Source organism: Polypterus senegalus, chromosome 3 (assembly GCF_016835505.1).
Source record: "Polypterus senegalus isolate Bchr_013 chromosome 3, ASM1683550v1, whole genome shotgun sequence".
NCBI lineage: Eukaryota > Metazoa > Chordata > Cladistia > Polypteriformes > Polypteridae > Polypterus > Polypterus senegalus.
Genome location: NC_053156.1, coordinates 240,038,073 through 240,063,484, shown reverse-complemented (window position 1 = coordinate 240,063,484; position 25,412 = coordinate 240,038,073). Strand labels below are relative to the sequence as shown.

At 39.0% G+C, this 25,412-nt stretch overlaps 1 protein-coding gene across 3 annotated transcripts in view; it reads right to left on the bottom strand.

Moving 5' to 3' along the window:
- Nucleotides 1–1,391: 1,391 nt before the first annotated feature.
- trappc12 (trafficking protein particle complex subunit 12) overlaps nucleotides 1,392–25,412 on the bottom strand; it is a 99,338-nt gene continuing 75,317 nt past the window's right edge. For all 3 annotated transcript variants that reach the window (XM_039748838.1, XM_039748836.1, XM_039748837.1), the window contains 3 exons: nucleotides 13,049–13,152; nucleotides 10,848–10,935; nucleotides 1,392–1,797 (listed from right to left, as the gene is read on the bottom strand). In XM_039748838.1, the coding sequence (XP_039604772.1) occupies nucleotides 1,555–1,797; nucleotides 10,848–10,935; nucleotides 13,049–13,152 (435 nt within the window). In that variant the 3' untranslated portion in view covers nucleotides 1,392–1,554. The remainder of the gene's footprint in view (nucleotides 1,798–10,847; nucleotides 10,936–13,048; nucleotides 13,153–25,412) is intronic.

Here is a 25,412-nt window from a genome sequence, read left to right as displayed (position 1 = left end):
GTTAACGAGACTCATTTTGATCTAATGAAGCTTAACAATTGCAATTATTGTTTAATATGTTAATATGAGGACACACTTTTTCCTTGTGCTCTGTTCTTTTAAATCAAGATGAATGTGTATCAGCACACCATTGAGAGGGAGCTAGACATTAAATGATGGTGCTTCACCATTAACTGGAAGTCAGATAGCTGCTTGAGAAAACCGAGAAGTATGAAACCAAAACAAGATTAACTGCATATTAGTTGAACTTGGGACTTTTTTTTTCCACTATTTACTGAGATAGCACTTAGACCGTCAGATCATCTCCTGTTAGTACCACATGATTAAGTCTGGTCTTGATCTGTCTCTTGTATGATGCTACCACAGATAGAATCAATGGGTCAGCTGCAGTGTAAAGTTGGAATGAAAGCTTAGAACAAAGGTGGAAGTAAGAGAGGATAGTGTTTGAGGGACATATGGGAGTGGAGAAGGGGAATGGTAGCCAACAATAAGACAGTAATAAAATTTGATAAAACTGATATTTTAGGTGAAAGTGGTTTGAAAATGGCCCAAGTCATACAATGAGATCTTGGGAAGCAATAGAAGGATGAAATTGTAATACAGAATTTAAAAGTTTATTACGCAAGTTGCACAAAATTCCAAAAAAACCTAAGCAGTCCTTGCAACTAGTTCTTGAGGACACATGCTTGAACCAAATCCTGCACTTCACTTAGTATTGTTTAAGAATCATGAACAGCAGGCACTAAATAGTGGTGACAGAAGTTTTCAGGTTGATGTATTATGTAAGGAGATGGTTGGTTGTGCCTTCAGTATGACTAATGGCTAAATGTCTGTCCAATCATTGCCAGTCACACTTCATATGGGAGGAGGCCAGAAATTATTCTGCCAGCACTAGGTGGAGGGCAAGAATCAATCCTGTTTAGAGGACCACTCCACACACTCAGGTTATTTGGTTATTGGTGATTTTCGTCAATTAGTTTTTAATAGAATTGTTTCTCTTTAGCTTTTCATTTAGCTTTAAAAATTATTTAAATATTGTAGAACTATGCAAAATGCCTGTGACATAATCAGCTTCTTTTTGCAGAAGCTGCCTTTACAGAGTTATTTTAAGAATATTTTGTACTTTCAGAATATTTTTGTTAATGCTAATTAACCTAACATGCTAGCCTTTGGGTTGTCTGTAGAAAACCAGAAAAGACAAAGAAAAACTCCTTTCAGTCTACAAGTGCTAACAGTGATGTACTCAAGCACACTAACTTATTGTAATTATTAAAAATCAATAACACAACCTTTATAACTAAATAAGAAATTATAAATTTCCACTGACAGAAATTATTGGAAAGAACTTCAATGTCTGCAAATCAATAACAAAAATACAAAACAACAAACAATACTTTGAGATTCTTTAATTAATTTATATTTACAAATCACAACCTAAAACTTACATAATCTAAACATGTTTTCTTTTACAATTTTGACTATATTTACAATACATTTTCTCCACATTATACTTTTAATGACAGAACAAGTCCTTCAGATACACACACATAATCCCTACATAAGCTTCAAACACTGTATGTTAAAGCTGTCTCCTTCTCGGCAGGCAACCGACTCCAACAGTGCCTGCTTTTTTTGCATGCTGCGAGAGGATTCCAATTCATACATGGTTGTTAAGTTAAAGAGGACACTTTCATGGAGGTAATGCGAAGGATCTTGTTGAACTAAACTTTCCAACTGCTTCAAAGATTCCTTCAATTTACCCAAATACAACAGGCAAACTGCAGCGTTATTATTTGCCTAAAGAGAAAAGAACATATTTTGTTACATGAAGAAGAAAGCTATTAATAAAAAAATACTACCCAAGTTAATTTAATTCAGTTTTGTTGAAATTGTATTTTTGCTTATAATATGATTCTGTAATTTATGCATTATTTAATGTCATACATTAGGCATAGTAGAAATCAGAACTGTTGACTCCTTGAACACAAAAGTGTGAGTTGTTGAGTGGGTTGTAGAATTTACCTTAGAAATTGTCTTGCACCACAGGATAAAATGTGTACAGCATTTTTATAGGCCTCATTTCTGTTCATTTATAATTATTAAAAAAAAAAAAAAAAAGGGAAACATCTCATACTTACGAATGTCGGCACACTGTGAATGTAATACATTTTCATACTAATCTGTATTATTGTACCAACTGCAGATCTCTCACAATCTGTGCCATGTACTGCTTATGGTTTGCAAACTCTTAAATAATCTCGCTCCATCCTATATTTAGGAATGCCTCTCACCTTACACTCCAAATCACACTATTAGATCTTCAAATTTGTGCCTGCTTAATAATTCCAAGAGCTAAACTTAAAAGAAGTGATGAGGCAGCCTTCTGCTATTATGCACCTAAAATCTGGAATAGTTTACCAACAGAAATTCGCCAGGCTAATACGGTGGAGCACTTTAAAAACTGCTAAAACCCATTATTTTAACATGGCTTTCACATAGCTTCATTTTAGTGTAACCCTGATAATTTGTATATGCATTGAATTATCTTTCTTCATGGCTCCAAAATCTGTACTAACCGCTATTTTCTAAGCTGTTTTCTTCTGGTTTTCTGTGGTGGCGATCTGCGCCACCACCACCTGATCAAAGCACCGTGCAGTCCCTGCATTAATGGATTGAAGGCCAGATGTCCACATGACCAACATCATCTAATTCTTCCACGTGAAGCCTGAAAACCATGAGTATTGATTGAAATCATATGCCCAGTGGGGGCTGGGTAGTCTCACGGCCTTGTAACCCCTGCAGATATTTTTTTTTTTCTCCAGCTCTCTGGAATTTTTATTTTTTCTGTCCTCCTGGCCTTACTTTATTCTTTGTTACTCAGTATTGCCTAATCTTATTTTTATATTTTTCTTTTTTCTTTCTTCATCTTGTAAAGCACTTTGAGCTACATTATTTGTATGAAAATGTGTTATATAAATAAATGTTGCTAATGTGAGCTTTAAACTTTTCAACTTAAAGCCGATACTTCATCCATCTATAAAATTATAGTTTGTGTGGTTTAATTTTCAATTTTACATACATCAAAAATGACACAAAAAGTACATAAAAATGAATTCTAACCACAAACAAAAAACTTTTACTCTTTGTATTAAATTCTGCATTATGAAACCAAAAAGAAAATTTAAGAAAAAAAAAAAAGCCACATTAGACATTTAGTGCCACAACCAAAAAACGTTTCAAATAAACTCAAAAAGTCTACAGATGTTGCCAGGTAAAATTTAATGTACACTAACAGAAAATGATTGGGTGTTGCTTAGGACTTTTGAATATTGGCAATTTCAATTTTTTTTAAATTAAGAAAAAGATCTTTAAAAAAAAACACTCAAAAATTCTTGAGATTATGTAAATACATAACACTGTAAAGATATTTGAAGAATCAATTTGCATATTAACATTTTATTAAGTTTTGTGCGTCAGGGCAGCAAATGGCCTCAATAGTCAGAACTGTCAGCTCACAACTTCAAAATCCTGGGCTCAAGTCCCACATCTGCTTGTTGCCAGTGTGATGTTTGTACATTCCACTGAAGTTGGCATGGGTTTTTCCTCACAAATTCCAAGTAACTAGAGTCTCTAAATGTTCCTAGGTCATTTTTGTCAGGAATAACTGGCAAATAAAAAAATAAATTGTCCTCTGTTGAGCATAAGAGTCCATTTTGCATTAATGGCTCCTTGTAGTAAAATTTATTTAGGGGTCTGTGCCACTGTGCATGAAGCAGCCGAATGAATTCTGAGGTTTTCAGAGACATACTGTCTGCTCAAATCTAGCTAAATGCAGTCAAATTGATTGGCCAGTGTTTCATGATACAGATGGACAATGACCCAAAACATACAGCCAAAGCAACCCAGGAGTTTATTAAAGCAAAGAAGTGGAAAATTCTTGAATGACCAAGTCATTCACCTGATCTTAACCCAATTGAGCATGCATTTCACTTGTTGAAGACTAAACTTCGGACAGAAAGCCCACAAACAAACAGCAACTGAAAGCAGCTGCAGTAAAGGCCTGGCAGAGCATTAAAAAGGAGGAAACCCAGCATCTGGTGATGTCTATGAGTTCAAGACTTTAGGCTATCATTGCCAGCAAAGGGTTTTCAACCAAGTATTAAAAATGAACATTTTATTTCCAGTTATTTAATTTGTCCAATTACTTTTGAGCCCCTGAAATAAAGGGATTGTGTTAAAATAATGCTTTAGTTGCCTCACATTTTTATGCAATCTTTTTGTTCAACCCACTGAATTAAAGCTGAAAGTCTGCACTTCAACTGCATCTGAGTTGTTTCATTTAAAATTATTGTGGTAATGTACAGAACCAAAATTAGAAAAAAGTTGTCTCTGTCCAAATATTTATGGACCTACACCTAACTGTATATCCATATCTCATACACAATTAAAAAAAAAGGCCTTACCATTTATCAATAAGTCATACTGGCCAGTATGAGTTTGGATTTTTATTTTTGTCAAGATAACAGAGGAAGGCTGAGAAATTAAGGAATGGTTTATATGCTCTTGAAGAGGCTAATCATGACTACATTTAAATGACAAATTATGATGGAATAAAGGGAAATGTGATATTTTATATTCCAGTTTAGACTGAAACTTGCCCTTCTTCAACAAGTTATTGTTGGGAGTCAATAACATATCTATAAATATCAATCAAAAAAGAATCTTGGCAGACTGCAACAACTGGTAAGGTATCACACTACTATCCACCATCAGTAAGACATCATGCTACTTCTTGTTATACAAGCTTAAAGATATAATTGACGAAAACCACCACAGTGTTCAAGCAGGCTTCAGAGCTAGAATATCCTGTATAGACCGTTTTTGTGTGAGGAACATCACTGACCAGGCACTGGAGTATATGAAGGACCAGAGAATAATCTTCAATTTCTGGCAAGTTTTTGACAGCACCCTTTAAAACTATCTCTGGAAAGCGGATGGTGAAGAGATACTCTTCATAGACACATGGTTGGAGATTCATTTTTAGCACATTCTTGTTCCTCTGAGTGGTAGGCTTTGTGATATGAACAGCATTCGGAACTGCACTGCTGCAGTCCCATGGAGTGCTGCCCACCCAAAGCTAACAGACAGGACTTTGCAGATAATTTAGTCTTGTTGAAGGAATCCATGGATAGACTGCATTATCTCATCAGTAGATTGGAGACAGAAGCATAGAAGGATGGACTAAAGATAAGTACAGAAAGGACCTAATCTCTTTTTTGCTTGTGAATGAAACCAGGATGGTGATAAGAACTGTAGTCTGCAACAGTTTCATATTCTTTCTTCTTGATATATGCGTATAAAGCTATCACTTGTTTCTGTTAGTGTATCACGTCCTAGTGAGCTGAATGACTTACGGCCTGTTGCTCTGACATCACGTGATGAATTCCATGGAGCAGCTGCTGCTTTACCTCCTGAGGCCACAGGTCCGCCACACCCTCAATCCTCTTCAGTTCGCATACCAGGAGAAGGTGGGAGTGGAGGATGCCATCATCTATATGCTACACCATTCCCTATCCCACTTGGACAGAGGCAGTTGTGCTGCAAGAATTATGTTTCTGGACTTCTCTAGTGCCTTCAACACCATCCAACCTCTGCTCCTTAGGGACAAGCTGACAGAGATGGGAGTAGATTCATACCTGGTGGCATGGATCGTGGACTATCTTACAGACAGACCTCGGTATGTGCGTCTCGGGAACCACAGGTCTGACATTGGGGTCAGCAACACAGGAGCGCCGCAGGGGACTGTACTTTCTCTGGTCCTGTTCATCCTATATACATCGGACTTCCAATACAACTCGGAGTCCTGCCACGTGCAAAAGTTTGCTAAAGACACTGCTATCGTGGGCTGCATCAGGAGTGGGCAGGAGGAGGAGTATAGGAACCTAATCTAGGACTTTGTTAAATGGCGCGACTCAAACCACCTACACCTGAACACCAGCAAAACTAAGGAGCTGGTGGTGGATTTTAGGAGACCAAGGCCCCTCCTGGACCCCGTGATTATCAGAGGTGACTGTGTGCAGAGGGTACAGACCTATAAATACCTGGGAGTGCAGCTGGATGATAAATTGGACTGGACTGCCAATACTGATGCTCTATGCAAGAGAGGACAGAGCCGACTATACTTCCTTAGGAGACTGGCGTCCTTCAACATCTGCAATAAGATGCTGCAGATGAGATGTTCTATCAGACAGCTGTGGCGAGTGCCCTCTTCCATGCGGTGGTGTGCTGGGGAGGCAGCATAAAGTAGAAGGACGCCTCACGCCTGGACAAACTAGTAAGGAAGGCAGGCTCTATTGTAGGCATGGAGCTGGACAGTTTGACATCTGTGGCAGAGCGACGGACACTGAGCAAGCTCCTGTCAATCATGGAGAATCCACTGAACAGTGTCATCTCCAGGCAGAGGAGCAGCTTCAGCGACAGGCTACTGTCACTGTCCTGCTCTACTGACAGACTGAGGAGATCGTTCCTCCCCCACACTATGCAACTCTTCAGTTCCACCCGAGGGGGTAAATGTTAACATTATACAGTTGTCTGTTTTACCTGCATTTTTATCACTCTTTAATTTAATATCGTTTTTTTTTAAATCGGTATGCTGCTGCTGGAGTATATGAATTTCCCCTTGGGTTTAATAAAGTATCTATCTATCTATATTATATATACACATTAAAAACTATTATTTACAAGTATAAGCAACTGTCTCTTTTCCTAATAAAGAAAACTATACACTACTCATGAAAAGTTTTATAACACCTCAGTGTTTCTAGTTTTTCTTCAGACTTAATCAGCTGTAATGTAAAGAATTATATAAAGATGACAATGTAATCAGTAAACTGGCAGAAGTTTAAATTTAAAGTATAGGTTAGCAAAAAATGAAAAAAAAAAAAAAGAAAAGTTTAGAATATTAAAAAAGGGCCTTCTTCATGGAACAACTAATAGGTTACAACCTACAGTTGTTCTGCAGCAATTAGAAATAAATTAAGCCTTGCAAGATGATGCAAACATTTTGCACAGGTGACCCAACTTCTGTTGATTACTTAAAAACCGACTGTCATGAAGCAAAGTAGGAAAAGTCTGTGTTAGTACACCCTCTGAAGTACTAATTGGACATTATTACACTGTAGAAAGTTGTAAATTCCAGTTATAATGGCAAGAAAATGGCAATTAGCAAATGAAGCGTAGGTCATTCATTTAAAGAAAACACAAAAATAAATATATAAATAAATCTAAGTGTCAGTGAGTATGGTGGCCTACACAGTTAAAATGAAATTGGAAACTGGAAGAAACTCTGATAGGATGAGATCTTGTGCTATGCCTTGATTTAAAGAAAAATTAAGTCATTAAACTGCGTAAATTTCTATAAAAACTGAAAATACTGAGGTATTCTACAACTTTTACCCGGCAGTGTACATCCCTGTCATGTTTTGAATGGATAAACATAAATACAGGCAATCAGATTAACACTAGAATCCCTGAAGCCTGCAAAAATAATCGTAATGTCAGATGACATTAATTTTACTTGTACTTCCTCATCACTGCACCGATAGTGCCTTTGTTTTTGGCTGCAGGCAGACAGCCTGCTATCCCATCCCCCACCAAGATAGCTGAAGTTGGACAACAAAAAAAATACGTAGAAGTCTGTTTATCTGGGAGTGACGTGACTAGAAAAGTACTGGAAAAAAATAATCATTATTTGAAATACATACATTTTATGTGTGCTCCGTGTCTACAGCAGTCTGTGTAAATGTAGTTATAGTAATAATGACAAAATGTTGACATGAAGTGTGTAATGTGTGAAGACTGAAGCCCAAATATCAAATAAACACTTTCAAAAAAGGTTCAACAAAAGAAGTGTTCTTTTTTCAAGAATAAAATCAAACAAAAAGAAGAAGTTGAATAATGTATATGTTGCTGTCAATGTGTGAAAAGTGAAGCCCAAATATCAATCGATACAAAGTAAAGATGTTTGTATGTGTGTGTGCCTGTGTCTTTCACAGTGGAAATGCAGTGGGGTCTCACAGATATTTAATTCTCTGGTCCAGGGGTAAGAACTGTTGCTTTGTAATCAAGATGTTGCAAGGTTGATCCTGGGTCCTCCCTGTATTTAGCGCTTTAAGTGGTGAGCTATTTTTGTAAAAACATACATTTGATTTGAGTCCCTAACAAATCAACAAAGCAAGTCTGCTTTTACTAAAAACTTCACTGAAAGTGCTTATTTGATATTTGGACTTCAGTCTTTACACATTACATACTTCATGTCAATATTTTTTTATTATTCTATGTTAGTTATGTGTTCAACATTTCTGCCATCCTATTTTTACGCAGATCGCAGTAGACACAGAACTTGCATAAAATGTATTTCAAATAATGATATATTATTTTTCTATACAATTCCAGACACCTGACTTCCAGATAAACAGACTTCAGTGAGTATTTTGTGTCTGACTTCAGCTGCCTCACTAAGGGGGACTGGTGAGCAGGCTGCTTGCCTGCAGACGAATGACCTATTTGCAAAACAAAGGCGCTATCGGTGCACAACTAACACAGTGATGAGGAGGTGTGAGTAAAATTAAGGTGGCCCATTATTTACAAATGTTTTTGTAGGCTTAAGGGATTCTAGTGTTAAAGATAAACACATATGCACAAAAACACATTTACGTACATCTAACCTCCAACCCACTGGCAAGCACTAAGTAAAAGGCAGAAAACAGCCCTGGACAGGGATCCAGTCCATTACATGTCCTATTGAAACCAGCAATTAACCTATTAGTTTGCCTTTGGGAATTTAGGAGAATAACAGAAACATGCTAAGGAAAATCCCACAGACATAGGGAAGACATGCAAACTCCACACATTGAACATCTAGGTACAATATTTGGACCCAGGAAACTAATCTGTGATGCAGCTGGGCTAACTGCCAATATTACAAAACACTAGGCAAAGTCTTGTGGGAAAGTTGTGTTCTTATTCAGTCAGCTTTTTAATACTTTTAGTGATTACATCATTTCCTGGTAGGGTATATGGTTAACTACTTTAACAATAGAATTACCAGAGCCTACGAAAAAACTTGTAAATCCGTCCCACCTTAAATCGCTTCTTAAAATCGTTCACAGCCCTCCACCAGCGTCTTTTGACATCTAAATGTGCTGATAAAAATCAGGCTGCAAGCAGCCGGCTATTCCATCCCCCCACCGACTTAGAACGTGCACAAACTTCTCCCAGCTAATGCTTTAGGAAGTAAGTAAATAAATAAAGGACATGCTCAAAAAATACATGTGTAATGCCACAAAAAGTGCATGCAGACATGTCCGTGGCAAATAGATAACATTCGACGTTTTGAAGAAATTATTTTAGGACACAATTTACCTTTATTTATTTACTTACTTTCTAAAGCCTAAAGTCACAAGTACTGTGCAGAGGGCATGCTCAAAACTGTGTGTAATGCCACGAAAAGTGCCTGCTGACACTTTAGTATGCAAGCAATGGTATGTGCATTCTTGCTCCGATGTAGAAGGGAGCCGAGTTTACCTCTGTTACAGCGCGTCTATATGAAAACAGCAGTGTCAAATGCAGGGGTGGGTTGTGTTTGGGCTCGTGAACGCAGGCTTAGATAATAAAACTGACAAAAAAAAAACCAAAAAAAAAAAACCAAAGCTAACCTTTACAAGTATCAAATTACACCGGCTGTTACAGACTGAAATCAAATGTACGTTTTTATTCTAAAATAGCAAAACTAAGAGCAGTTTACTTCTCAAAACGGAGTGGTGCAGGATCGAACTCACAACCTTTTGATTCCCAATCGGCAGCTGATTCTATTGCGCCGCGGAGGCAGTCATAATAAATGGGTGTCAATGTCGCATGTTAAGGCGGCTTTTTGTTTCTGCAGTTATATTTTTGAATAAAAGCGCAATTGTTGTGTTAGATTTGTAGCTTTTGTAAAAGTATTTCTTTGATACTTCAGGCTTCATACATTATATAGTTTATGCCTACATTTTGTCATCTACTAGTAGAATATAAAAAACGTTTCTGTTTTAACAATGTGTTTACACAGTTTACTGTAGAAACGGAACAGAAATGAAATGCGTGTGTTCCAAACAACAATCTATTATTTCCACTCTAAAACTCCACTTCACTCCCAGAAAATCAATCAAGGCATTAGCTGGAAGAAGTTTGTGCATGTTCTAAGTCGGTGGGGGGATGGAATAGCTGGCTGCTTGCAGCCTGATTTTTATCAGCACATTTAGATGACAAAAGACGCTGGTGGAGAGCTCTGAACGATTTTAAGAAGCGATTTAAGGTGGGACAGATTTACGAGTTTTTTTGTAGGCTCTGGTAATTCTAGTGTTAAAGTCAGGTTATAACATTTTTTCTTTATATTCTCTGAAACAAACTCTAATTGATACGTCAATTTTAAAGCACATAATTTTAAAAGAAATCTTCTGCATCATTGCACAGTATTGTTGTTGTTGTAATCTAAAAAACTTTATGTTACAACTTCAATGTGAAGAGATTATTTGTGTGTCATGTGTTTAAAAATAAAGCACTGTATTACAAAAGTTAAAATCTGAATTTTTGGCTGACCTGAACAAAAACAAAGTATTAAATATTGCAATGTAGCAGAACTTGGCTTGCTGTTTGTCTCAGAAGCCTGTCTTGAAGAGTTAACATGTGCTGCAACCTAAACAATAAGTTTTCTTATATTTAAGGAACTCAAAACACATTTAATTACATTACAAGTATACTATATGGTGGATCATGTCAAAACATAAAGCAATACAAATAATACATACCACAGGATTAGTAGGATCAATTCTCAGAACTTCAGAAAATGAGCTATGTGCATCACCATAATTATTTTGACTTAAATATACAAATGCTCTAGAAAAGAAGTGACATCAAATTAGAAAACCATACATAAGAATGTTGTTAATAATAAAAACAACTGACTTGTCAAGATACTGTATATTAACTTCTGTCATTACTGCTGCTTGAAGATTTTGTGTTTGCAGCCCAAACAATATTTTAATAATTGTCTTTTGGGATGTGTCTGCGTGGGTTTCCTCCGGGTACTCCGGTTTCCTCCCACAGTCCAAAGACATGCAGGTTAGGTGGATTGCCGATTCTAAATTGTCCCTAGTGTGTGCTTTGTGTGTGAGTGTGGGTGTGTGTGTCCTGCGGTGGGTTGGCGCCCTGCCCAGGATTGGTTCCTGCCTTGCGCCCTGTGTTGGCTGGGATTGGCACCAGCAGACCCCGTGACCCTGTGTTCGGATTCAACGGGTTGGAGAATGGATGGATGTCTTTTGGGATTTGGGATAAAATGTGATAGTGGAAACAACATAAGCAGTTATAATAAATATTAAAACATAAAAGACAGAACAGTTATTTTTTTCAAATACTAATAAAGCATCATGGAAAGGTAATGAAGTAGCTTTGCTAAATAAAATATTAACTTTATATTATCTTTGAATAGTTTGACTTTTTTTTGACCAAAATGTAAGTAGCAGTACACAACTTTATTCATTTCATTTATTTCTAACTTGCTTTTACTACTATATAGTCAATGAGAGTAAGAGACCATCTTACAGAAATGAGTACCTCTTTTTATAACATTTTCCATTTCTAAATAAAAAAGTGACAGATGAAATTGATAATGTCATTCAATTTGACAGACAGTTCAACAAAAAATCTAAACTACTGTGCTTTATATTATGATTAAGTTTGGTGAAGGCGGGAAATTGTAAAGGAAGCTTATCATGAGACACACTTCCTAACCTTCACCTTGCATCATGCAAGTGATCATCAGTAAAGCTTACAAAAAAAAAAAAAGGACTATGGAAATAGCTGAAGCTGTCCTCACTGTTTGATCATTTTGATAACTCCGGAGGTCTTAAGCAATGACCAGCGGAGCTCTATCTCATCTTCTTAATAGCTTCAGAAAGTCTCTCTAACTCGTGTACAGTATTATACTAAACATGAAACATTGAAATGATAGCACATGAAGATATCTGAACTACAGAAACTTATTAGTTCTTATGGTTGAGTTGTTTCTTATTACTCTTTGTATGCAATACCTCTGCTAAAATGTAGAAAAAACAAGGAGAAGGATTTCAATTTGAAATCACATCTAAAGTTTAAAATGTTACCCATTGATGATTTTAAATTAAGATGTGAAGTTGGGCAAAATTCAAATTAAATCTATTTTGTAATGAAGGGCAAGGCTCAAATAGTACTTTATTAGGCAACTATTCCTGAAAAGAAAAAAAAAGATCAATATTATCCTTACTCATGGGATGACTGTTATTATGTGAGAGTGGTAGCGAAAGTATTGAGTATATTACAGTTACAAAGGAATGCCCAACCATACTGAAATAAAGAATACTGTGCAGTTATATTTATCATCTCACTGTTGAACTAAAACTAAAGTTACTTGCATTAGTAAATTTAAAAACCTTTCTTAGTGCATAAGCACTTGCATTGTTATACAGAAAGCATACAACTCTCAAAGGCAGCAGTGTATTAAGACATAAAAATAACTCAATAATTGATGGATAAACTAATGGTAAACAGGCAGTAATTACAGTTAACATTATTAACATCCTGTGGTGAGCTGGCACCCTGCCCAGGGTTTGTTTCCTGCCTTGCTCCCTGTGCTGGCTGGGATTGGCTCCAGCAGACCCACATGAGCCTGTAGTTAGGATATAGTGGGTTGGATAATGGATGGATGGATAATTAACATCATCCTGATGTTAGAGTAATCAGATTAAAAAAAATCTGTTATAGGAGCAGTTTGGTGGCTCTTTGGTTCATGGGCTATGAGGCGTTAAAAGATAAAGTCTTTAAGTCTAAAATACAGAATTAATGAATTATAAGGTATCCAGAAAATATTTACTCATTTAGAAACAAAATCTGTTCTATGCTGCAATTCAGTGTACTTGATTTGTGATTAACATGATTAATCTAACATCTAAAGAAATACTGACAACATAAATACCTATTCATCAGAACCACAGTATTTTGGTTGGGATCATTTCCTTTTGTTTTAAAATCTGTTTCCACATCTTGGAAATATTTTTCCGCTTTCCTGATATCCCCAATCTACAAAAGAGAAAAAAGTGCTTGTTACAAAATTGTTTCACTTCTAGTCAGCAGAAACTGATATCTATGTTGTGAGCTGGGGGGCTGATCGCACCCCTACAGTATACAGATGCTCCTCAGAAAACCCCTTCTAAAAACGCTTGTGCGAACGTACTGTCACAGACGGCTGGGGTTCTTACCCGGCCGGGACGCCTAGAAGGACCAGAAGGTGGCACTAAAAGCTTCTGGGTCAGGAGGACACAACCGCCCTGGAGCAGGAGAGGACCACGGGAGAGGAGGACTGACTTTCCAACTCGTTGGAACCCGTGGCCACCACCAGGGGAAGCCTTAAGCCTCCTAGAACCCGGGAGAACATTACTTCCGCCACACTTGGCAAGATGGCGGAGGAACCTGCCAGGGACGCCCGGAGTGCTTCCGGGGCAAAGGGCAGCACTTTCACCACACCAGGAAGTGCTGCCGGAACTTCGTCATCGGACACCTGGAGCACATCCGGGTGGGAAATAAAAGGCGCTGCCTCCTAACAGTCGGGGAGCTAGAGTCAGGAGAGGGAGTAGGAAGAAGATCCCAGGAGGAGATTGGCGGCCAAGGACTGAGAGAAAGAGGAATATTGGGGTGATTATTGATTTGTGCATTGTGTGGTGTTTGTGGATTGTGTTTATTGATGAATAATAAACGTGTGACTTTTATAAAGATGTGGTCTCCGACTGGTGGTGTCTGGGCAAGTCTCACAATACTTAAAAGCCTCAACAGCACCTGTTGGTTTTGGATTGTTTTGCTTTTCTTCCTCTCTTTCCCTGCTCCTGTCGCACACTCCTTTGAAGAGGAAGATATGTTTGAATATGTTTAATTGTGAAATGGAACTGTCTCATCTGTCAAGGAGCACGTTTAAACTTTTGAAAAAGACATATGTTTGTTTGCAGTGTTTGAATAAATTTCCTGTCTCTACAACCTCCTCTGTTTCTGTGCAAATCTGTGGCTCAAGCGTGACAAGTGGTACTGAAGAGTGGGGGGGGTGGGCGTATGGTTGGGGAGAAGAACTGGTGGCAGTCAGGAAAGAGCTTGAGCCCTGATTAGATATTGAACCGAAGGAGACACCCCTAATTTCCCAGAGTGGTTGGCTGGCCCATCTACAACTTCTCAACTTGCAAATGCCTCCGAACACAAACTTAGCACTAACAAGCAGATGGATTTTGTGTGAGCCGATAGCTCATTAGAATATGCATTTAAACCGGCGTGCTCTGCTAGTGACTTTTATTACCAAGAGCGTGAATCCGGGGGCTTGAAAACCCCGCACTTTCTAGAAAAAGACGGCTGTCTTTTTGGAGTGATTTCAGATCATTTAATGGTAGAATTTATTGAACAACTCGCTGTACCTGAAGTGCATAGGGACATTCTTTTGCAGTTAGCCCACTCTGACATCTTGGGAGGGCACCTGGGGGCTCATAAGACCAGAGATTGTTTATCAAAACCATTTTATTGGCTGAATATGGGAAAAGATGTTGAGCGATTCTGTACTTCATGTCTTGATTGCCAGATCGTCTCTACTTATAAACCTTCTCGGGCCCCCCTTTGTCCTATGCCTATTCTGGAAGTCCCCTTTCAACAGGTGAGATTAGATATTGTAGGTCCTCTTCCTAAGAGTAAAAACAGGTATCAATATATGCTTGTGTTGGTTGACTATGCAACATGATATCCAGAAGTGGCTGCTTTGAAAAAGGCCAATTCCTTCACTGTAGCCAAAGCTCTGTGCAAAATTTTTACTTATATTGGCATCCCTAGGGAAATTTTAACTGATCAGGGCACTCCTTTTACTTCTCACGTGACAAAACAATTGTGTGACAGCCTTGCTATTAAGAAATTGAGTACCGCTGTTTACCATCCACAGATGAATGATTTGACTGAACAATTTAACAAGACTTTAAAACAGATGATCAGGCGAGTGGCTCATGATGATCCCACATTTTGGGAGTCTGTCCTGCTTTTTGTTATGTTCACAGTGCGGGAATCGCCACAGGCGTCTACTGGCTTGAGTCCTTTCAAGTTGTTATTTGGCAGGCGCCCAAGAGGCATCCTGGATGTTGTACAAGAGGAATGGATAGCAATCAAGACAACAGCTCAAGGACCGAGCTTTGCGGATCGGGTAATTTTATTGTAAGATAGAATTTCTAAGCTTTCTTCTGTCACTGTGGAGTATCAGCGACATGACCAGGAAACTCAGAAACGTCTTTACGATAGGCACGGTAAGCTCCGTGAATTCAAACCTGGTGATCATGTTTTGGTACTGATTCCGTCTGACCTGCACAAATTCCTAGTGAAATGGCAGGGCCCTGCCATTATTGAGGAGCGTATGGGACCGGTGAATTACAAGGTTAGAATACCAGGCTGGTGCAAACCATTTCAGATTTTACGTGTTAATCTCTTGAAGGAGACGATGCTGTCTCTCAGACCGATGTTGCCATTGGTGACAATTTGACTGACTCGCAAAAGACAGAATTGTTATCTTTGATTGAATGGAACATTGGCATTAGGTGTAATTCGCGAAAGTAAAAGTGATTAGTGTAGTCCGGTCGTATTAGTCGCAAAGCAAGATGGTTCGGTTAGCTTCTGTATTGATTTCAGGCACTTGAATAAGGTCTCTAAATTTGATGCTTATCCAATGCCCTGTGTTGACGAGCTGTTGGAAAAATTGGGTCAGGTGACCTATATCTCCAAGCTAGATGTCACGAAAGATTACCGGCAGGTGCCTCTTGAGGCTGGCAGTTGTGAGAAGACAGCATTTGCAACTCCTGATGGACTTTATGAATTTACGAGACTCCCGTTTGGTTTTCATGGGGGAACTCTAACTTTCCAATGTATGATCGATTAGATCTTGCGTCCTCATTCCGTATAATCTGTGGCATACCTTGATGATGTCGTGATTTCCAGCAATGATTAGCAATCAAATTCAGAACGTCTTCAGGCTGTCCTTGAAAGCTTGAGACAGGATGGCTTGACAGCTAACCCTAAGAAGTGTAAATAGGGTATGCCTGAGACTGATTATCTGGGTTATTCCATGGGCAGGGGTTTACTCTGGCCACAATTCAGAAAAGTGGAAGAGAGGCTTGCCTACCCACTTCCAAAACAGGTACGTGCTTTTCTTGGGCTTGCCGGTTGTTACAGAAGATTCATCCCTGACTTTGCAAATAGGGCTGCTCCTCTTTCAGAACATACCAGAGACAGGAAAACCGGCCAATTTTATGGACAGAAATTTGTGAATGTTCCTTTTGTGATTAGAAAATTGCTTTGTCTTCTTATTCAGTTTTGCAGAATCCCAACTTCCCTAAGGATTTTGTTCTATATACAGACGCAAGTGCATTTGATGTAGGCGCTGCCCTGTCCCAGGTTTTTGATGGGGAAAAGCTCCCTATCACATTTTTGAGTAGAAAATTGCTTCCTAGGGAACGCAATTATTCGACTACTGAGAAAGAATGCTTTGCAATTAAATGAGCTGTGAAAGCGCTTCGTTATTACTTATGGGGTCGAAATTTCACATTAGTGACTGATCACGCAACACTTCAATGGTTATACTATCAGAAGAATACGATATCTTGTCTCATGAGATATTTTTTGGGCTTACAACCTTACAGTTTTACAGTCAGGCATTGACCTGGCTCTGAACATATTAATGCTGACATCCTGTCATGCCTGTTTGAACCTGGTTAGGAGAGTTGCTTGATTGTGAATACAGCTCAAGGAGGGAGTGGGAGCTGGGGGGCTGATCGCACCCTTTCCCCCCTTAGAGGATACAGATGCTCCTCAGAAAACCCATCCTAAAAACGCTGACAGACTACCTTCACATTGCTCCTTTACTTGCTGGGATTACCTGTGGCTTCTCTGTTGTGCGATATGCTTCCTGCGCAGTACTCCACATACTTAAAAGCCTGAACAGCACCTGTCGGTATCGGAATGTTTTGCTTCTCTCTCTCCCTGACATTCCCTGCCCCTGTTGCGCACTCCGTTGAAGAGGAAGATATGGTTGCATACCTTTAATTGTGAGACGGAACTGTCTCACCTGTCTAGGAGCACATTTAAACTTTTGAAAGAGACATATGTTTGTTTGCAGTGTTTGAATATAGTTCCTGTCTCTACAACCTCCTGTTTCTGTGCAAATCTGTGACTCAAGCGTGACAATGTATGCACAAATATCTTCCTTTTGGGATTCTAAAAGTATTACATTTTTTGAGTATCAATATATAACACCACTGAATTATGCTGAGTTTGTCTGTGCCAGGTGCTATTCAGCTTTTCACGTTTCAGTTGTATTCAGAGTGCTATATTTTACTGATTACAATATGAATAAAAAACAACACATTTTCAGGGGTATACCTTTCACCTAGATGTTACTTTACGATGTAAAATATTTAATTTTAAAATGTAGAAATTTAAGATATTTAAAGATTTTCTAAATCTTGCTAATTTGTCATCTCCTTTAGGACAGGTAAAAACAAATCTGTTACACACTCTTTATCTAATTTTTGGGTTTCTATGAGTCAGTGTCAATATTAAGTATTCAAATTAAATTAAAAAAATTGACACGTAATTTCCATACCTTCCACAGTACTTCTTAAACAAGTACCCTTACACTGAAGATTTTTAGTGACCTCAGATGATAACACTCCCAGTTTACATTTTGACCAAATATTATATAAGCAAAACATTTCTTAACACAAAGTGAAATAAAATGGCAGAGTACACCAGGACTAGTATCCACTAAAATCAAAATTTGTGGAACATAATATACAACATGGAAAAAGACAGAATACTCTTTACAAGCCAAAATTGCTGAACAATATCAATTCAATATAAACTATTATACAATATTTAATTTGAGTAAGAGACAAAAAAATACCAATATAGGACAAAGTTTAGTAGAAGGCACTAAAATAAATTTATTTCACAATTTTTTGCCTAATACTACCAGAGTATTTTTTTTTCTAATATACCAAATACTAAAGAAAAACTGTGTGCTCAACTATTTTAGATTATCTATTTGTATTGCTAAAATTAGGAATTAAGTTATACAGTGCATCCGGAAAGTATTCACAGCGCATCACTTTTTCCACATTTTGTTATGTTACAGCCTTATTCCAAAATGGATTAAATTCATTTTTTTCCACAGAATTCTACACACAACACCCCATAATGACGTGAAAAAAGTTTACTTGAGGTTTTTGCAAATTTATTAAAAATCAAAAAATCTGAGAAATCACATGTACATAAGTATTCACAGCCTTTCCTCAATACTTTGTCGATGCTCCTTTGGCAGCAATTACAGCCTCAAGTCTTTTTGAATATGATGCCACAAGCTTGGCACACCTATCCTTGGCCAGTTTTTTCCTCTTTGCAGCACCTTTCAAGCTCCATCAGGCTGGATGGGAAGCGTCGGTGCACAGCAATTTTAAGATCTCTCCAGAGATGTTCAATCGGATTTAAGTCTGGGCTCTGGCTGGGCCACTCAAGGACATTCACAGAGTTGTCCTGAAGCCACTCCTTTGATGTCTTGTCTGTGTGCTTAGGGTCAGGAGCGCTGTGGAGGAGGTTTTCATCCAGGATGTCTCTGTACATTGCTGCAGTCATCTTTCCCTTTATCCTGACTAGTCTCCCAGTTCCTGCCGCTGAAAAACATCCCCACAGCATGATGCTGCCACTACCACGCTTCACTGTAGGGGTGGTATTGGCCTGGTGATGAGCGGTGCCTGGTTTCCTCCAAACATGATGCCTGGCATTCACACCAAAGAGTTCAATCTTTGTCTCATCAGATTAGAGACTTTTGTTTGTCATGGTCTGAGAGTCCTTCAGGTGCCTTTTGGCAAACTCCAGGCAGGCTGCCACGTGCCTTTTACTAAGGAGTGGCTTCCGTCTGGCCAATCTACCATACAGGCCTGATTGGTGGATTGCTGGAGAGATGGTTGTCCTTCTAGAAGGTTCTCCTCTCTCCACAGAGGACCTCTGGAGCTCTGACAGAGTGACCATCGGGTTCTTGGTCACCTCCCTGACTAAGACCCTTCTCCCCCGATCGCTCAGTTTAGATGGCCGGCCAGCTCTAGGAAGAGTCCTGGTGGTTTCGAACTTCTTCCACTTACGGATGATGGTGGCCACTGTGCTCATTGGGACCTTCAAAGCAGCAGAAATTGTTCTGTAACCTTTCCCAGATTTGTGCCTCGACACAATCCTGTCTCGGAGATCTATAGACAATTCCTTTGCTTGGTTTGTGCTCTGACATGAACTGTCAACTGTGGGACCTTATATAGACAGGTGTGTGCCTTTCCAAATAATGTCCAATCAACTGAATTTACCACAGGTGGACTCCAATTAAGCTGCAGAAACATCTCAAGGATGATTAGGGGAAACAGGATGCACCTGAGTCTCAAGTAAACTTTTTTCACGTTGTCATTATGGGGTGTTGTGTGTAGAATTCTGAGGAAAAAAAAGAATTTTATCCATTTTGGAATAAGGCTTTAACATAACAAAATGTGGAAAAAGTGATGCACTGTGAATACTTTCCGGATGCACTGTGTGTGTATATATATTGTGACAGGTGCCTGGCGTCCATGCCCAGCCGGGACGCCGCTGCACATTGTATTCAGGGGGAGCAGCCCTGGACAGTGCAATACCCCCCCGGACGCTAGATGGCCGCCCCCCTGGGCTGGTGTAGTGCCTCAGTTTCCCACAGGGCTCGCTGGGAATTGGAGTTGGGTGCAGCCCTGTTGGGTCCCGCAGGTACTGCCAGGGGGTGCTGTGTTTGGGACTCCTGAGCCCGTGTGGGCAACAGATTCATCACACCTTTAAGTGCAGCCGGATCTTGGTGATCAAACTCCTGGAGCACTTCTAGGTGACCTATAAAAGGGAGCCAGCAACCACCACTCATCGGCCAGAGTCGGGTGGAGGAGGACAAGGTTGCTAGGGAGGAATGGCGGTGGTGCCAACGTTGAGAAAAGTGATTGTGCTGTACTGGTGCTTTATATTATATATATATATATATACACACACACACACACACACACACACACACACACACACATATATATATATATATATATATATATATATATATATATATATATATATATATATATATATATATATATATATATATATATATATATATATATATATATATATATATATATATATATATATATATATATATATATATATATATATATATATATATATATATATATATATATATACAGTACACCCCCGCAAAGTCGCAGGTCAGAGTTTGCGGCCTCAGTCATCCACGGATTTTTGCTTAGAACCTAATAATTGTTAGCGGAAACTGCAAATATCCTCCGCAATTTTTATGGCTTTTTCGTGGCAATACTGTACTGTAGAGAGAACTGCGACTAGGGGATGGTGAAAGCAGCCAATAGAATTTGAAACTGCAGCTCCCAGCAGTCCCTGTAGTGGCTCTGATTGGTCTTCTGCTGAGGGTGCTGGGGCTGCTGAGGTCGAAGGATGTCAGCGCGGCTTTTAAAAAGGTGGCCGGTGACCAAAAGCAAAAAAAAGTTTTTGTAATTTGTGTTTCAAGTTCCTGTCTATCTGCCTTCTGTTGGTTACCTGTACTTAATAATTTTGTCCTGGATTGTTTCGTGTTTCACCATTTCAGGAACTGCCGGTAGGAATATCTGTACATTCCCATTCAACATGCGGATCTCTGGACCATCTATTTTCATCATTACAATTCATCCGTTGCAGTTTTTCATGATTTACTGTGTGTGTTTTGTTTGTGCTTTGTTGTATTTAATGTGTAATCACCGTAAGGGGTACAGTGGTGGTATAATTGTTTTCTTATTTCATTTGTTTTCATTACATTCTTTATTTGCTGTTTGATTACTGGTTTTCTTTGTTTTTGTCTCTGTTTGTGAGTGGGTGCATGTCAGGTCAAGGCTGGAATCTCCACCATAAAAAATAAATAAATCACTGTCTTCCAAATTGCGGCTTCTTGCGCAACGCTAAACTTACTTAAAAGTCTGAACCGTATCTGTCCTTTTTGGCTGATTGCTTTGTTTCTCTCTCCTCCCCCAGATATTCTCTGCTCCTGTTGGGGGTTGTGCTCCCCTATGATGTTTGTCTATTGTTTAATCGATAACTAACTGCATACTGAGCTCCTTTTACTTCTGAAAGAGACATGTTTGTTTGAAGTGTTTGAATAAAGTTCTTGTGTTTCTGTGCAATTCTGTAACCCAAGTGTGACACCCTGTAAGCCTCACTGTCCCTGGGATTGAGCTGCTGCACTAGACGAGCCTGAGAGCATCAGCACTTACCTCTGTGTGCTTGCGTGCAGCCTGTTCAAGCGCAGTTGGCTCAGTGATTTTTTTTCCATCCATGGCGTCAGTTGCACTTTGCACATACTGTTTCAGTAGTTTTTAAAAATAGTTTTTACAGTTCATTAGCAGTGTGTAAAATGATCAGTGTTGCAGTAATTGTGATGCTCTTTACATGAAAAAAAATGTGTTCCATTAAAATTTCACTTTTTCTTTGTTAATTGTGATGTTTACTTAAAGTGCAGCAAAAAAGTATTTAGTGTCTAGGGATGCATTAACGCCCGAGTATGTGGCAGTTTAAGGGTTAAAGCCCCAAGATGCCGCTGAAACGAGCTGCACCGTCTAAGGCTTCTGGCAATGAAAACGTGCTTGCATGAATTACAGTACATATAGCGGTAACATCGGTATTTTACATTCTAGCACTGTAGTAGACATAGCAGTACAGTATACAGGTTTACCTTTACATTCTTTATTTTTAGGTAATGTATTAAGCTGATTTTGAAATTAAAGTGTTTTGGGGGCATATTTAGGGTTTAAACTATGAAAATAGGCATTTTTTTTAGCCACATCCAAAATTTGGGGTTTTTCATAATTCGCGGGTGGTCTAGGAACGTAGCCCCCTTCGAATTTTGGGGGTGTACTGTATACTGTTTTCCCACCATACAGCAAGACACATACTGTACTTTTATCTCAATGCAGAGTGGAAGTGCACAGTGAGCCAGGTGTAAAAATAAATAAATAAATAAAATAAATAAATAAATGAATGACTGTTAGACACACAACCTTTGCATAGCATATTACTTTAATTTCCCCTCTGTGTGGGATCATCACGTTCATGCGTTATGTGTAGGGCCCACGATTTACCGCGGTCCGCGGAATTTAACGCCACGCCGCAGAATTTAGGGTTTTGCAGCAGTAAAACGCCATGCTGCGAAATTAACCTAACTGCTGCAGAAAATACCAAATCTGAATGAAATCTCACCATTTGAGGCATATTGATATTAGTATGATTAGTTTTGATTACTTCTTTAAGTTTTCTTTAGTCTATTGCATCATCTCATTAATATCTTGTTCGTTGCTACTGAAATCGAACACAGTGGAGCTATAGTCTAGTTAAAGAAGCTGTTGGCATTGCTGCAAAGTACTGATAAACTTGACGAGCGGAGAGATGAACTTGAATTTGTATCTGTTCACTGCCAGCCAATTATGAACACTGACTTCTTTTGAGGCACAGTCATTCATGGCTGTCGATGTCTACAACAAAGTGTCTGACTTACTGTCTTGCCTGAAATCGTCCGAATTTCAATTGCAACCAGCAGCTGTGAAGATGCACAATGCTGCTGCTAAACTTCAAACAGATGGCAATGGACCTATTCAGATCTGTGAGAATATTTGATCCACGACAGCTACCACTCTTATCGAAGAATTTTGCTGATCATGCAAAATCACTGCCAACAATGATGGCTGAAGCAGATGAACGGCAAGCTTATCTGGACATAGCATCTTGTGAAGTAATTCCAGCTGATATCACTGCTTTTTGGCATACCTTAGAGGACAGACTGCCTCGCTTAGCAGCTCTTGCTAAAGTTTACATTGCGTTGCTGATCTCTTCTGTTGATGTGGAACGTTCGTTCTCAAAATATGGATCGGTGTTGTCACCACTGCAATATTCTCTGTCACAAGAAAACCTATGAGCTTACAGTGGCGTTTTCTTCAACAATAAATAGAGAAACATTATTCGATAGATTGTTGAGAATAATACTATGCCTACATATGTTTCAGCATCATTTGCTTAAAGCAAATCTGTGGATTAAAATGTGCGGATGTGAACGCTTTGATATACTGTACCTATTTGATTAGTATTACGAATTATGATTGATTATCATTAAAGATTAAGAAGAAGAAAAATTGCATTTTTTTGCTTGGGTTACGAATTAGTCTTCTTAGAGTTCTGGTACTGCATTTGCCGCGCCGCGGTACGCAGTGGAATTTAAAAAAACACACCGCAGAATTTACGATTTCTTGCCGTGGTAAATCGTGGGCCCTAGTTACGTAGACTCGTTCCCTTAACACTTTTTATTGTGTTTTATCAGTATGCTGCTGCTGGAGTATGTGAATTTCCCCTTTGGATTAATAAAGTATCTATCTATCTATCTACCTACAGTTAGGTCCATAAATATTTGGACAGAGACAACTTTTTTCTAATTTTGGTTCTGTACATTACCACAATGAATTTCAAATGAAACAACTCAGATGCAGTTGAAGTGCAGACTTTCAGCTTTAATTCAGTGGTTTGAACAAAAAGATTGCATAAAAATGTGAGGCAACTAAAGCATTTAACACAATCCCTTTATTTCAGGGGCTCAAAAGTAACTGGACAAATTAAATAACTGGAAATAAAATATTCATTTCTAATACTTGGTTGAAAACCCTTTGCTGGCAATGACAGCCTGAAGTCTTGAACTCATGGACATCACCAGATGCTGGGTTTCCTCCTTTTTAATGCTCTGCCAGGCCTTTACTGCAGTGGCTTTCAGTTGCTGTTTGTTTGTGGGCTTACTGTCCGAAGTTTAGTCTTCAACAAGTGAAATGCATGCACAACTGGGTTAATATCAGGTGACTGACTTGGCCATTCAATAATTTTCCACTTCTTTGCTTTAATAAACTCCTGGGTTGCTTTGGCTGTATGTTTTGGGTCTGTGTCCATCTGTATCATGAAACACTGGCCAATCAATTTGACTGCATTTAGCTGGATTTGAGCAGACAGTATGTCTCTGAACACCCCAAAATTCATTCGGCTGCTTTTGTCCTGTGTCACCTCATCAATAAACACTAGTGTCCCAGTGCCACTGGCAGCCATGCATGCCCAAGCCATCACACTGCCTCCACCGTGTTTTACAGTGGATGTGGTATGCTTTGGATAATGAGCTGTTCCACGCCTTCTCCATACTTTATTCTTGCCATCATTCTGGTAGAGGTTGATCTTGGTTTCATCTGTCCAAAGAATGTTTTTCCAGAACTGTGCTGGCTTTTTTAGATGTTCTTTAGCAAAGTCCAATCTAGCCTTTCTGTTCTTGAGGCTTATGAGTGGCTTGCACCTTGCAGTGCACCCTCTGTATTTACTTTCATGCAGTCTTCTCTTTATGGTAGACTTGGATATCGATATGCCTACACCCTGGAGAGTGTTGTTCACTTGGTTGGCTGTTGTGAAGGGGTTTCTCTTCACCATGGAAATGATTTTGCGATCATCCACCACTGTTGTCTTCCGTGGACATCCAAGTCTTTTTGCGTTACCGAGTTCACCAGTGCTTGCTTTCTTTCTCAGGATGTACCAAACTGTAGATTTTGCCACTTGTAATATTGTCGCAATTTCTCGGATGGGTTTTTTCTGTTTTCGCAGCTTAAGGATGGCTTCTTTCACCTGCATAGGGAGCACCTGTGACTGCATGTTCTCTGTTCACAGCAAAATCTTCCACATGCAAGCACCACACCTCAAATCAACTCCAGGCCTTTTATCTGCTTAATTGATAATGACATAACGACGGACTTGTCCACACCTGCCCATGAAATAGCCTTTGAGTCAATTGTCCAATTACTTTTGAGCCCCTGAAATGAAGGGATTGTGTTAAAAAATGCACCCAGCAGATTGGTCGGGTAACTCCGAATTTATGAAGAATAGCTCCGACTCAATCTACTGGAATTATAAAAATACATCGGTAAACACTAAAATTGTGACATTATAAGAACAAAATTGCGATAGCGCCAGTAAATGCAAACAACATCTTTTTGAATGGTATGGGAGCAACAGAGATGGTATCTGTGATTGCCAATATACTGATAATAATCAGGGGTGCGGAAATCCAATGCCCGGCTCGTCCGACACGGGTAAATTGACCGTCGGACAAGCGTGTTTTCCTGGTTTCCATTGTCCACGGACAAGTGCAATTTTCT